This window comes from Cimex lectularius, unplaced genomic scaffold (genome assembly GCF_000648675.2).
Source record: "Cimex lectularius strain Harlan isolate CLEC.00 unplaced genomic scaffold, Clec_2.1 scaffold22, whole genome shotgun sequence".
In the NCBI taxonomy this organism is placed as follows: Eukaryota; Metazoa; Arthropoda; class Insecta; order Hemiptera; family Cimicidae; genus Cimex; species Cimex lectularius.
In genome coordinates, this window is record NW_019392657.1 from 618,305 (window position 1) to 634,113 (window position 15,809).

General features: G+C 33.7%; 1 protein-coding gene across 3 annotated transcripts in view; it reads right to left on the reverse strand.

Annotated features, from left to right (window-relative positions):
- The window catches only part of LOC106670739 (lachesin-like), a 340,305-nt gene that overhangs the window by 186,332 nt on the left and 138,164 nt on the right, over window positions 1–15,809 (reverse strand). For all 3 annotated transcript variants that reach the window (XM_014401318.2, XM_014401317.2, XM_014401319.2), the window contains exon 2: window positions 13,625–13,702. In XM_014401318.2, coding sequence (XP_014256804.1) covers window positions 13,625–13,702 — 78 coding nt within the window. The remainder of the gene's footprint in view (window positions 1–13,624; window positions 13,703–15,809) is intronic.

Genomic DNA, 15,809 nt, shown 5'->3' on the forward strand with positions numbered 1-15,809 from the left:
TTTGGTTTTTATTCAACAAATCATAAATAAAGATCGCATTCCTCCATTGGAGCACTTCATTTACAGGAGGACGAAAACGCAAGCAACCCTCTTATAATGGAAAATAAATCAATATAAAGTTGTTTCTCGGCGGGAAGCCGTGTTAAAAAATAGTCCCGCCCTCTTTTCCTCAAAAACGGATTAATGAAGGTCGTCCATCAATTTTTTTCTCGTCCGCGGTTCCCTTATATAAGCAAGGGTGTGGGGATTTGTCCTCTTTTTATTAATATTTTAGTCTTTAAGAGAAAACTTTTTATTTATAAATGGAGTGTGCGGCGAAGGAGGAAGGTTTGTACTTTTTTCGCAACTTCTGGAAAAATTGTTACCTACAAAGAAAAAGTGTAAACGGATCCATTTAGATGTCTCAAGCTCATCTTTTCCCAGAGTGATTTTCCGTCTTTCTAGTACATCTATATTCCTAGCCTTTCAAATTTGTTTAGAAGTTTTATATTTCATTAGGAGATGTATTTAGAATAGTTTTCCAAAAACAGATGCTCATATTATCCTAGTTTTGTTATAGTTTCCATAGAGATGTTCAATAAAACATTGAAAAAAGTACAAATAGAGATTTAAAATAAATAAATTGTGTTTTTTTATAATTGTGTTCGTATTTAACTTACAATGTGGTTACGAATGACTGCAAAAATATATCAGAAAAGTTTGACCGATTTTCTTTCGATGTACTTTATAAAAACACTGAACAGCAAAAACAATATAACCACCCTTAATATTTTTAATTATCTCTTAAATAATCCTCAATTGATTATCACATCAAAAGTATTGAGTCCATGTTAAAAAATAGAGGTAACTAAAAAGGTAAAACTCCTAATATTTTTTTTTTATAACTTTCCTTTAAGAAAAGCTAACTTATGGCCTTATGTTAATTATATTAGCCAATGGTTATAATTATGGATAATTTTATTTAAGAAAAAGCATTCTCTTATTTTTACGTTTATATTATGATTTTGTTGCGGTAAATGTATTTAATTAAGGGTTCAATTATATCAGATCTGTAGGAGTAACATAGGAGATTGGACACTGTGATGGGAAGAGGTATGCCGGCCATAATCAGCGATCTGTAAAATTCTTCTCTGCCTGAGGCGGTAAGAGGGCACTCAAGAAGGACGTGGTTGGCATTGGCCACTACTAAGTCGTTGCAGGAACAGTAAGAGGAATTAAGGATTTTGATTTTATAAAGGTAACTCCTAATTGATATTTCCAATTGGTGTTTGTAAATCAATCTTTGAATAGTCAAACTATTTTTATTGGTTCTTCTGTAAAGCTTCATTCTAACATTCCGGTGGATTGATTTTTTTTAGTGGTACCATTTTTAAATTTCATGTTTGTTTGAGTGATGGTTTTAAGTGATACAGATTCGGTAGTGTTGGAAGATAGAAGAATTCAACCATTTCTAGCCAGCGTGCTTCACATTACCAGAAAACTGTCCGAAGGGTCTTTCTATGGTAGCAAGATACTGGCGGTTACTCAAGAATGCCCGGAAGGCACATCTCAGAGAGATCATCGTTCTATTGTTTCGAATGTACTCCGTAACCGACATTTTACTGCTGTTGACATCAACGACTTCAACAAGGTAAAAATGTTAATGTCAGTTTACGCACACGAAAGGCGAAGCTAGATTGCATGCGAGACGGCTGGCCACTGGTCCAGAAATTCTGACAAGGCACAAAACTGTTCGGTTAAGTTTCGCAAGAAATCACATCAATTGGTTTGGATGTGTTTTGTTTGAGGTCTTCTGATGGCCGAGAAAGGGTTTGAAGAGGAGAGGATTTCCCCGCAATATTTTCACTCCGGCGAAGCTACGAAGGTGCTGGTGTTATGGTTTGGATAAAACATTTCTACGTAAGGTCGCAATGACTTGATATTCATCAAAGATTCCCTAACGGCGGCACAATACATTGATTTCTATGCATAACAATGCAAGGCGCCACACAGCTTGGATCGTTGTTGATTACTTGGAACGTGCAGAAATGAAATATCAGAGTGACCAGTATTTAGCCCCGATTTTTTAAACCCTATCGACCAAAGAGGGTAAAAAGTCGCCCAATGTTGCCCGAGAATGTGCAAGAATTAAGAATGAGGAGGAATTAAAATATTCCAAAGCACTACATTAAAAACTTCATAAAATTGATGTCAGGTTGAATGCAAGCTGTGCTCAACTCAAGAGGGGGAAATACTCCTGTTGAATTGGATATTTTCTTCATTGTTTCCATAGCAACATTTTTGCTATAATTGTTTTAGTCAGTTTAATTTAACATAAAACAAAAATTTTTCGATTGCAAGTAATTCCTAAGAAAAACGAGGTTGACCATTTTTTAACTTTCGGTGTATTTACGATTTACAAATCTTGATTTTCTACAATAACCTATTATATGATTCTTACGAATAAAAAAAAGACATCTAATTTAGGATCAGTAATGAGGGATATAAAAGACGGGTTTCCGTAAGGATCGTTCTGCCTTTAACAATACTTTCACCTCGAGAGTGATATTCGGAATACATTTCTGACGAGAAAACACACTCTGGCCATGTTCTGTAATCTCCGAAGGGGCAAGAATACGACGTGAAGATATACGATACTTCGCGAATTTCGGGAAATTACCTCACTGGAGGAGGTTGCGTGACAGGTGGCGTCGTGCTTTCCGTGGATTTTTTAAGGGTATAGAGTTGCTCAGGGTCTGTAATGACAGTTTCACTTATCCTTATAGAAGAGAACGTTTTTGCGAACAATGTACTTCAACCAGTGAGTTGTTTGTTGATGACCTTTGCTGTTACATTTAGAGGCGAGATTTCGCCTTCTATTCGTTGTAAACCGTGTAAACCTTGACCCCATAATTGCTCAAAAAATAATATACAACAAATTGACGTCGTCAAGAGGAGGAAATAAAAATTCGCTAAATCAAGTTCATGGGTTATTTGAGGATAGGCCCATATAAAAATGTACGAATTAGCTCTGCTCCACCTTATTTTATTATTTTTGTAAAAAAAACGAGCTTGGAGATACTTGATATATTACTACTCGCCTTTTATCTAGTCTGTGTTGCCACACGAAAGTCGGAGACAGCAAAAAACCTCAGATATGCAGCAAGGTTCCTCGTCAAAAAGGGAGATCCGCGTACGTGTGCGGTTTAACATGTCGAATATTCAGGCAGCTTTTAACCAAAACGCGACCATTGGGATCACCTCTTATCGGAGGCTAGGATGATACTGGGAGCAGACTTCTATCTGGGCAACCAGCCTTCTCGGCGCTAAGTCCAACCCATTGTACTCAGGGCGATCTCGCAGGGATAAGCCAAGTTCCAACTGAACTAAGCTCTTAGAACTAATTTTCAACGCCGCCGTCTTTTCCTCCGCCCGCACTGTAGTGGTTTTTATTTTAGTTTTTTTTTTTAATCATTTACAGTTCATTACAACTACCTTCGATTAGATAACGAGTAACAATGATACATAAATTAAAAAGCAAGAGCGGAGAAACTGCCTTTTAGCAGTAACCCAATAAGAACTGTCACTCTCGCTGTCACAGTTACTGAATAGCAGATCTCGCGACCATCTTTTCCTCATTCGGCGTAGAAGATTAGAGTAAATTCGTCTGGACGTGAGTTTTTGGATTTGACGGTTGAAGGTTGTTGGGTGGGCTTTTTGAAATTTACGGTAACGGGGGCGGTTTTCAACTCAACATGTTCCAACAATAACTGAAGCTGTATAATTAAACAACAAGTGTTATTTACAAAAAAGCTAATGAAAAAACTCAGTTTCTTTATAAAAATTTGGCTCCTCTTTAAGAATAATCGGTTTCTGTTTTGCTCAAGTGTACTTGCATTACGTTAATGAATATAAAATGTTATTCGGGATAGTTACCAAGCCACTGCAATCAGAGTTGGTCTATATAGTAACCAGTTGTTACCTGGCTAAATCTAGTATAAGCTCGCACTATATAAGTGATGAGGAACAAAAGCGTGGAACCTAAGCGCCGCCTACATAGCTACAAATCCTAAGCAGAGGAAATCCCTCTGAAGGTTCAAGCTTTTGTTACGAACCGTCGTCGTCGCGCCGACTGGTAATCCGGGATAATCGTCGAAATGAGACTAAAACCGACGTGTTTATTAGCATAATACTTTGGAATGGTAAAGAGAGTAAATGGTGCTGACGTGAGTGAGGAATATTCTTCAGGAATAAAAAAATGCTGAATTTATTATTAAAACTGTATAAATCATCTGCGTTGCTTTTATTTGCAAAACAATATTAATAGCTTGTAAATCTGACTGGTTTTCATCAAACAAATATTATTACATAAATATAAACATTTCAGAGGAAACTTGTACACAAAAAGGAAGGTTGTTTTGATTTAAAAAAGAAACATCCTATTAAGTTCGGATTCTTTTCAAGAAAAGTATTCTTTGATAGCTTTTAAAGCTTAAGACTTTTTATAAAAAGCCTATTTATATTCGTTGCACCCAAAAATGATGAAATTGTATAATTAAATTTGGGTTTTCGTCGGTTTGTGAAACTTAGGATACAAATTGCACACTTCTATAAAATCAATTGGTAATATATATTTAATCTCTCTTCGTGAACTCGAGTAAATATTAAAAAGATCCAGTATAACATTAATTTGCAGTAACTTCTTTGTGTTATCTTCTAGTAAAATAATAATACCCTCGAAGTATTATCCGTGCATAAATATAAATGTATAAACTGGATAAAGATTAAAGAAATTTAAAAAACTAACGGCTAAAGCTTAATGTTAAGCCAAAAGAAAGAATATTTTGTAAAGCAAGTTTAAAATAAAAATATTGAACATTTTATTATTTACTTTTTCGTTTTCTTATATTTTGTACCAAAAGGAAATTAACTTTTTTTCGAACGAGTTTTGTTCAATTGAATTCAACGGTTTTCTTTTTCTTTTTTATTTTATTTGTAAAACTACCAGTAATGGTACCTCATAATGTTAATTTTCTCAATTCTATTATTTTTGTTGTTAAATTCGACGATAACATATATCATTTAAATCATCTTCGTTGAATCCATGTCATTGGTCTCCGTTAGTTTCTATAATTTTATGTTCTGCCTTCTAGAGGTCATATTAATGCGTACCTCGGTAGAACCCATATTTAATCCTTCCAATATACGTCTCTGTCTATTTTTTTTATTCTTTAATTTGTTATTTTACGTTACTCACTTTCCATCAGCAAGCGTACTGCAGCGGAAATCCAACCATGGTAGAGATGGGAAAAAACCGCTATTTTAATGATCCAGATGCTTTTTGTAACTAACCGCTCGCGCTCACTAAATTTATCTTACTCTTAATTGTAACGTGTAACGATGTGTAAATCTGTAATCATGACTCGATTCTTAGGTACATTTAACTTGGGGTTAGTATAAGACCATTTTTTGCTAAAGTTAATCGTTTCCGAATTTACTGGGTGGGCTTTAGAAGTTACAAGTTAGAAGATACACTATATATATGCGCGCACGAGTGCAAGTGTGTGTGCGTGTGTGTGTTCATGCATGAAGCCCGAAACGTGTTTCAGTTTTCGTCTAAACATACGGACATCAGTGTTGGTGCATCGAAATATGAATGAATCACCTTTTCTGTTGATACACCCTGATACCCATAAAGAGTGTATCAATGTACATATAAAATATATACATAAAAAATATATGTACATATAAAACTTTGGTTATGTTGCATGTAACGAGATACAAATTAGGAAACATTGGTTCTATTTTCAATGAATGTTGTACTGTCTTTTTAGTAATTATTAAATATTTAACAACCTGAAACCTATTTTGCCTCGTTGGAATTTATTTATTAAAATTAACGGTGTTTGAACGTAGTAAAGAAACGGTCAGGATATTTTATATAAAATAATGAAAATGGACACATAATAGAAAAGAAATAAGCCTAATGCTATTTACAGTTTCAAACAATATATTGATGCACGTATTTCTATTATTTTATTGAAATAATATTTTCGGGTTTTAGTAAAATGAATGAACAGAACATTGAAATTCATCTTCACAAACCTATCTACTTTCATGTTTTGATTTTTATTTCTCTCTCTAGAAAGAACAATCCGAATGGAAATCAATAAAGAATCGTTTTACATGTTTGGTCACACATACGTTTGTAAAGATGGCGAAAATAATTGGCCGCTGTAATAACGGAGGCAGAAATAGGCTTTCTAGAATTGATTGTTTGCCGTGGTCCGGAAGGGCGTCGCTTGTGCCTTATCTCTTTCCCGGAAAGGCCCCCAAAATAATGCTATTGATACTTAACGTCCAACCCTGTTTTACTCCATAGCGTAACCCAGGGTGACGATTTTACAACAGCGTTTTATACCCTTGTTTGCTCAAAACACCAAGCCATTTAAATAGTTAGATATTTTTGCATCTAAAGTTGTTAGATCTACGTAAAACCTATTAAAGATTATACATTCAATATTTCTCATTGTTTTTTTTACATACATAGAGAGAGAGAGAGAGAGAGAGAGAGAGAGAGAGAGAGAGAATGAATGTCACGTAGGTTCCCGACGTTGCCATTGCAATTTTCTGACCCCTGAAAGTAAAACGGGACGTGCAGATTCTGCAAAGAGGCTCGTGCTAAAAGTTTGCAGATCCAACATTTTTGTCTTCATGTTTAATCATAGTTCTTACTTAAAATCTAAACAACTTTTGTCAAATTAAAACAAATGTTTGTCAATATTTTTATCAATTTTTAACACTAATTGACATTGGTGACATACAGTTTTAGGTTTTTTCATGTTATTGTAGTTAAAACTATAAAAACGCTTCAATTTAAAAAATAAGCTTTTTTGTGTGAACATTCTTAACTCTGACATGGAACAATTACACGAGATTCAAAAAGACTTTCTTACTCTTTACCATCTTGTTTAACCCATCACGAGAACTTCTAAATATATAGTTTATTCTGAGTTTAAATTTAATCGTTGAAGAAGGTGAGCGAAGTAAGAAAGAATAGAGTGCGTTTACGTGGTATAATCTAATGGAAAGGTAGTGGCTTGGTCTTTAATGGAAGCAAGAAACCATGACGGGGCGGCCTACTATTTCCCAAACAGAAAATTCCCAAAGGCCCAGGTGGGGTGAGGTTCCGAGCCAGGAGAGACATACTACAGTGCTCAACTAAAGACACCCTTGACCGATTTAAAGGGCTACACTCACCCCTTGCGCACACGAAATGTACTTTCGTACAGGGCTATTTAGGGCGTTTCAGGACTCGTGTTTTCTTCGGAGCCAGTTCGGATTTATTCCTATGTTGGCCATTCTATCCCTACACCATATGGATCTAAGAATCTATACATTCAAGATAATCCAATTGGATATTGCTTTTCTGTAAAATCACAATCGGCATTTTAATACAGCAACGCACTGAAAAACTTTAATCTTTTGCAGCTTATTAAAAATCAGCATCTAACTAGTTGTGCACCATTGTTTAATCAAGATTGTCTGATACTTTTAATAAGTTACAACTGAAAATTGATCTAAATAAAACTAATCAATTTTGATATCTGTTATATTGTGTATATGTGCATAGAAATAAATATTTTAAAAATTAATATAATTTTTAAATAAAATTTAATTTAAATAAAGTTGTATTCGTTTATGAATTTAGTGCAATTTTCAATGTTCATAATACAGAATAGTTTAATCATCTCCATCACCAGCCTCGCTCATTTTTGTTAATCAGGCAGGTTACACTTAGCCAGGTTTATTTCGACCTACTTCCCTGTGTCTCTTAGTGAGGGAAATTGTCATCGCTCATCAGTTTAGTTTTTTTACTATTTATCTGCAGATAACTGAATTTATTTAACGTAAATCGATTACTTTTCTATCCGATGTTTATATCCATCTACTATTAGCTGTTTTTATGTCATGTTGTATGGTCAATTTTAATATTCTGTATGTATTATTAGTTTTGTATTATTATTGTTTTAGTCAGTAGGTCTAACATAGGTTGTTTTTTGTGTTGTATCTTATATAAATATAGTACTGAATATTTGTCGAATGGTAGTATAAATATTATCTTAATCCATATATCGACCAAATTAATTATTTCAATTATATAATCTTTGTAACTAAGATCTTGGTTGACAAGAAAAATTTAGTGTCACGAGCGGGATCCGAAACCACGACCTTCGGCTCAATACGCCGCTGGTCTTCCATTTCACGATAGCTCAAGGGTTAGATCAGCGCGTATGTGTTAGTTAATAGGGAAAAACCATATCGTTCCATTAAAAAAAATTAATCAAACAAGACCTTAGATGAAAGAAATAATTGAAATAAACATTACCTTTCACTACCTTCCTCCATGTCACGAGCATCGCAATTAATCTATTGTCTTTTCTTTCCTGGTAATTTTCCCGCCATAGCCGTTTCTTGAACATAGGATGATAGTTTCCGCGTGAGCGATCTTCCCAAAGGACTTAGCAATAGCAGCAAGGTATATAAAGTTACTTTACCTTTACTTTCGCACCCAACTAATAATATTATGCACATTTTCGCTGCACAAAGCCATTGCAATAATAAAAAGTAATACCTACAAAGTTTAGTATTACTAAAAACTAAATACGTTGCATATTTTGTATTATCTAATTAATAAATACTGAAAAACCTAATAGCAAATTTATATATAGTTATATATTTTTTATATATATTTGGAGTAATCACAAAATAACAACCAACGTAAAGCAAAAGTCGGAAAGCTTTTGTTTACCTAATTTGTAAACTTTTATTTCTAGCGCATAGATTTAAATACCATGTTTTCTATTAATTACTATAATTTTATTATTATTTTCATTCTATTACATATATCAATTTATTAATAAATAAATTATAATAAATTTCAAAGGTTAATATGTTCAAACTGAACAAAATGATAAATAATCGAAAATAATTTTCGCTCATAAGTCCAGTTGATGGGCACATGATGATGTTGTACCAGACCATTCCTATCCTCAAGTAATCATAAAGTATTTTTGTTCGTTTTTTTAAATTTTTTATTACTTTTAATGTAAACATCTAATTTATTAGCTATCTAGTTGATTAATTAATGAGATTGCTCGTAATACTATCCTGACGGCTCTCAAGACCAACACTTCTGCACCACTCTAAAGCCTTGCGGGTTTAGTATACTAGGTTTTCCATTTAGACGCCCCAAATCGCAAACATTATCGTCTGGAGATAAGCGCAAAAATTCAGTTTTGCAGGGGACATTCTGGTAGCAAGAGTCGAATCGAGATTTCTTCAAAAAAGTTTTATCTTAAAGTGAAGCTACTTTAAATAGTGATGTATCATTGTCGCCCCAAAGCCATAACTTATCAATTTTTACTTATTTTACCAGCATTTATAAATTCTTAATTTATAAAAAATTGTTTTCGATGATTTGATTTAAAGGTTGCCCATTAAGTTCACATTGTTATTTTCAAAGTAGTTAGGACAGATTATTTAATCGTTTAACTTTACATACATTTACTGACCAAATACTACTACGAAAAAGTGTTAATAGGTAAAAACAATATCCATGCATACAACATCAATTACCCACTTTTCGATCATTTTTGAAAAATAAATTATTTAATGAGTTTGATTTCATATTTGCAAACATTATCACATGTGATGGCCAAATGCATTAGTCATATAAGACAAAAACCAAATTTTCTTAAAGGGCGGGCCTTTCTTTGAATTTTACTGTAAACAATTTATAAGCGTGAACAGAAACTTTACTAAGGGCGTTTTGTTGTACTTGTCTATTTGAAGAGATATTTCTGATTAAAATTCTTTATGTCTATTTGGTTGTCTATATGTTTTATAATTTCAGAATACACTAAAGTGTTTTATTATTTGATAGTTCGTTTGCAATATTTTATATTTTTCCTTCAGTTTTTTTATTTTTCAATCCAAGAAACTATAAAATTTTGTATATGTTGTCCCAATTTTGAACATTTTGTAAAAATAATTTTTTTTATTTGGTATTCCCAAATATTTAGTAGCGGTTTTGAGTTATTTATATAGCTTTATGTTTCCTAGTTCAGCGTTTATTAGATAGATTTTTTTTGTACGTACATTTTCTTGTCATCAAACTATCTGTATATTTGTGCAGCTATTTCACTTCAACTACCATTCAACATTATTATATTTATATGTTTTTATCCTAATAAATATACCAGATGTCAAAAACATTTTATTTTACAGTGACCGTCTTTATTATTTTGTGATTTTTATCAAACCATTTCAGCATTTTCCAAATAGCAATGAAAAAAAAAATAAATGAAAAATTTCCTTCTATGATTTATTAATTAGATCCCGCTATAATGGGATTTTTTACATATATTTTTTTAAACCTTCTATCAGTTTCACTTGTTGTATTTTACATTATTATTTGATTAAAACGCAACTTAGTTTTCAGACCGCGTGTTAGCGTGGGAAACTTTTTCAATTTTATGGATGGCTGGGAAGAGGCAGTGGTACGTCGCTTGAAATATTGCTCTTACGTAGAGCCTGAAACTACTTTTGAATAGTGAACACAACTCAAGTGTATTGAATACTTTTCCGTCGAGTCTGCAGAGTTTTCTATAGATAAATCTACGCGTTATTTTATTTTTACTTTTTTTTGCTATCAGACGACAATTTATTCGAATGCGATATTTAAAAACAAAATGTAAATTCCATAAAAAACGTGCTTAGAATTTATGAAGACAATGCGTAACATTTATGTAACTGATTCAAATACGGTGAAAGTGACAGGATCGAGGAGAAATACCATGGTATTTAATGCAAAGCAGCTTGTCTTTTTATAAGCATATCAATTGTTTTATGAAAACAATAATCGATTTAAGTGGCAAAAGCAGGTGGTAAGAAATTCCATGAAAAAGCGAGTTGTTTCGGCGTTTATATATTTATTAAGTTTTTTTAAATGTTTAGAAATTAGGTCAAATCAGGTCGACAATTACAAACGGGAGAGCCTAATGTAAACGACGAATCGATTAGCAATAATTGATTTACAAAATCCGTCTCTGCCTATTCGATGACCCTCAAATAGGTCCATCGGCGGGCAAAAAATTAAAACGTCCGATCCAATTATAAGCTCTTTTTTTTCTTCGCCGAGTCAATCGGTGGCCAATTAAATGATCTTACAGACCAATAAAACCGGGCCATCTGCTGCCAGTTGCCCAACAGTCGATAAATTACACTTTTAAAAAAGTAGGGGCGAAAACCTTCGGAAAACAATAAATGCAAATGAAGGGTGATTTATCACCGGGCTTAATGGATGTATGTGTAATATAGGAAAACATGGATGGGCACATTTCACCCCCCCCCCCCATCAAACTACACGTTAAAGCACTATAAATGTGCATAACGAAAAATGGTATAAAATAATACCTTATAACATGGGTACAAAAGAGACAATATAAAAATACTCATAAAAAATAACAAAATAATGTGACTTAGCTATAAAATTATAGAACTAACAACTTTTTTCAGAATTATTTGCCCAAATAAATAAACTTTATAATTCAACGAGATGCTACTATTTGTTTAGATTATATTACTGTGCTCAATATACAATAGTATTTCAATAACTGTTCAATAAATAAATAACTGTGATAAATATTTCAATGTTTTCAAATTTTCTGTAAAAATAAACACGTAGTGAGGATTAGACGCTTTTAGGATGGGCTTTGGTTCACGTTTTACAATAAATAAATTTTGATTCGATCATTTTCAATTCATTAAGGTATAACTTGCTTCGTGTTGGTATATTAAATATTGAAACAAACAAAGTAGCACGCGCACCGGCAACCGAAGATGACGAAAATACCGGGGTCAGAAAAATCCGACAATAAATAGTTGAAATTAAATTGTATAAATTACTGCTAAATTACCGATATTTCCTAAAATTATGACTTTTATATTTGATTTTTTTTCTTTAGGAAATCTACCAAACGTAATATTTGGGTAATTTTTAGTGGTGGCGTAAACAAAGAAACGTGATTTTTACAATTTTTTCCGTGAGTAAAAAACTTCATTACACGCTGCTATTTCCCCATAAAACTTGCTATTTTATACTTCTCACAAAGGCACCTTTCAATTAACGACTGTACGACAATTGACAGAATCAATAGATAATGGGTGAATTCCTTTTGCCATTTTTATGGATTTAATTATGTGTGATATGACTGACTGGACGATAACTAAACTTAATCATTTAACGTTAGAGATTTTCAATTCAAAATGAATGGGGGTTGTATTTTGAAATATCATTAATTTGATGTGATGAAAATATAAAAGCTCAGTGATATAAGAAGCGATCTACCTTTAATAAAATGTTATATTTTGAATAAAAAGTCAATAATATCGCGAAACTTGATAGACAACCTTACTTGAAGCAATATTACATAAACTCGATAAACGTCCTGTTAAAAAAATATAATCTAATAAAGTAAAAATAGAAATAGAACAATAATAATAACAAAAATAATAATTTGGAATGGCAGAGAGAGAGAGAGAGAGAGAGAGAGAGAGAGAGAGAGAGAGAGAGAGAGCAAGTTACAAGGTGAGTAGAAGGAGAGCGAGCAAGTTACAGGGTGAGTGGAGGGAGAGAGATAGATACATAGATAGATAGCTAGATAGGTAGATAGATAGATAGATAGATAGATAGATAGAGAGATAGAGAGAGAGAGAGAGACAGAGACAGAGAGAGAGCGAATTACAGGGTGAGAGGAGGAAGAGAGAGAGACATGTGGTTAATGTAAATATTTTCAATCTCCCCTTGAAATCATTACGAACTAATAATATTTAAAACATGCGTTTTTATCAACTAATACAGAAATTAAACTCTTTTAAAATTAATTTGATGAGAAAAACTTGTGATGGTTAATTTTGTATGTAAAGTTTAACTAGTTTGTTCTTCTTTATTTGAAACACTATTTTTATATAACGTTCGACCATGTCCATGAGCGGATATTTTATTAAATTTATTTGCCGGAGTAAGCATCGGCCGTTTTGCCCCTAGGCATGTGTAATAAAACGGGGAAATGTTTGGTGGGGAGATTTCGCTTTGGGGCCCCCTTGAGATATAGCGTCCACTTTACTTTTAGTGTCTATAGCCGGCTCATTACAGAAAACCTCTAATGTAAGACATAACTCTCTTATTTTGCCCCGAGGGGTCTGTAAACCTTAGTGGCCATCGTTGGTTGCCGTGTGATATCACGTCTATTTATCAAATCGACGCTTTCCCTAAGTAAATCGGCGGAACGGGAGGATACACGGACCCCCTGGCAAGAGGCCGGGCTAAGTTTTTTTTTTGGTATACGAAGGATCTTTACCGCTTTTTCTCTAAATCCAAAAAATGTATTTTTTTATTAAAATTATTTTAACATCATTTTTATCAATAATAATGCAGAATACTGCGACAGAGGAAATAAATGATCGCATAGTTTCGAAGTTTTTTGGGACTTTTCCAACAGGCCGCCGTAGAACAACTATGATAGATACTTAACACTTGGTGGTATAATTTTTAGAATTAATTTGGCTTCCAGCCACTTACCAAGAGATTGCTGGTCGATTCTCGTCCCGTTGATCGCATCTCGCCTCCTATTGCCCTTGCTTATTAGCGCAACATCGTCTGCAAACAGAAAGACAATATCTTTCAGCTAAAAATGTGATTCTGACCAGAGGCACGACCTCCCGGTGAAACTCGATCTTCATCTTATAGCGACCGTCCGAACTGTATAATCAAAACGGAGTTCGGATTCCGTAAGAAATTTTTCGAGATGTGGATGCGTTTTGTTCCCGGCGGAAGTGAGGAAGTATGCCGTAATTTGGTTTGTCAGACTGCTGTCCTGGATTTCATTTGATGTGAGCACTCTGGCCAACTTACTCAACGACAATTCCACACGGTTTCCGTCGGCCGTGTTTACTTACCACATCAATGGAAAAAATTCTAATTGTATTCGCCGTTTTACACAAATAACCCTGCTTTTATTAAAGAGAAGCTGATAACTTTAACAATAAACTGCATATAAAACAATAATAGTTTTTTTACTAAATAATCCACGTGTTACATTATCATGTAATAGAATAGCTTCATTGCTTGTATATTTATTTGTTCATGGTATTCTTCACACAAACACCCACCCTCTACACACACACACACACACACACACACACACACACACACACACACACACACACGCACACGCACACTCACACTCACACACACACACAAAATTACAATAGCTTTGAACTTCAAATTTTGAAAGACACAGTTCAGCAGGCTACGGTTCGCTTAAAAATTGGGGGAGCTCGAAAAAGGCAGTTTGGGAGAGGTAGTTGGCTCGTGTGGTTCTCCTTTCTCATTTTCTTTGAAGTGAAGGATTGTGTGGGATTAATGGTTCTTGATGTGAGCGTCTGGGAGTCAATAGGTAGGACAATTTGTACTATTTAATTGTTAATAGCGAAAACTTTGGGGCTGAAATGACCCAGATGTCGGAAGCCCCAATAAAAAAANTCTCTCTCTCTCTCTCTCTCTCTCTCTCTCTCTCTCTCTCTCTATCTCTATCTCTATCTATCTATCTATCTATCTACCTTTTGCTTACAGACACAGAGAGATAGAGAAAGAGAGCGAGAGAGAGAGAGAGAGTGAGTGCGAGAGGGTGAGAGAGAAAACCGTTAAGTACCAGTAAAGGGCAATTCTTCCATGTCTAGCATTTTTTGCCCCAGCATTGTCTAAAGCATCCTCAAAGAGAAAAGAAGCATAAACTTCGTGCAGCACATCCCGAGGTGATATTGCAAATAGCAAAAGGCTTTAGGATTATCTCTTTACCAGGCCGATTGTATCCGGGCAGATGATATTCCAATAGAACTTTATTTAAAAGAGCTCGCAGAAAAATGACCATTAAAAGCATTCAAACCCGAAACGGACATCCCTTAGAGACAAAAGATTTAGTTCATAAGTGGCCACGTCCTTTACAAACAACGAACCACGTGCAGTTAAAAACATATTGGTTCATAATAACACCTTCAATGATCGTAGAAAGATCAATGAAAAAGTAGGATATGAAGTAGTCATATTTAAGGAAGGAAATACTGAGGAAGTCCACAAAAAATATAGGCTTAGCTCAAACTCCTGTAATTATCAGGCAGAGAAGTTGGCAACATAACAATCAGTAAGATAGATTGATGTTGATGATGATACTAGGAAGTGGTTTATTTTTGTTCTCCAAACACTGTATCTCTCTGGCTTATTTTCCTGAATCTTCAGTTCAGTGCAATCCACTCGATCCTCTTCATAAGAAAGCCATTGACAGTCGTTATAGGTTAATAAACACCCTGCTACTACAGAACAAAGTATAAGAGTTATAATATGGACGGATAGTGATCTATAGTAATCTTTCGCCCAAATGGGCAAATATAAAGTTTATGTAATTGGTGGTTAGATTAGTTAAACACGTGGAAACAATAACAACCATTTAGTTTTTTTACATCGTACACATGAAAAATATTTATGTTGTAATTTACTTTATTTAATTTTAATAATTTTTAATTGTTGATTTTTAGTTATATAAAGAATAAAAAACAACTTAAGGAAGAAAGTAGAGATAAACCACAATTTAATTCTTGTAACTGTTTGATTTCATAGTTTATAATTAAACATCAGTACTATCAAGCATAAATTTGCTTCATATTTAATGAAAATGGAAAAAATATAATGCAGTAAACTTATGCCAGAC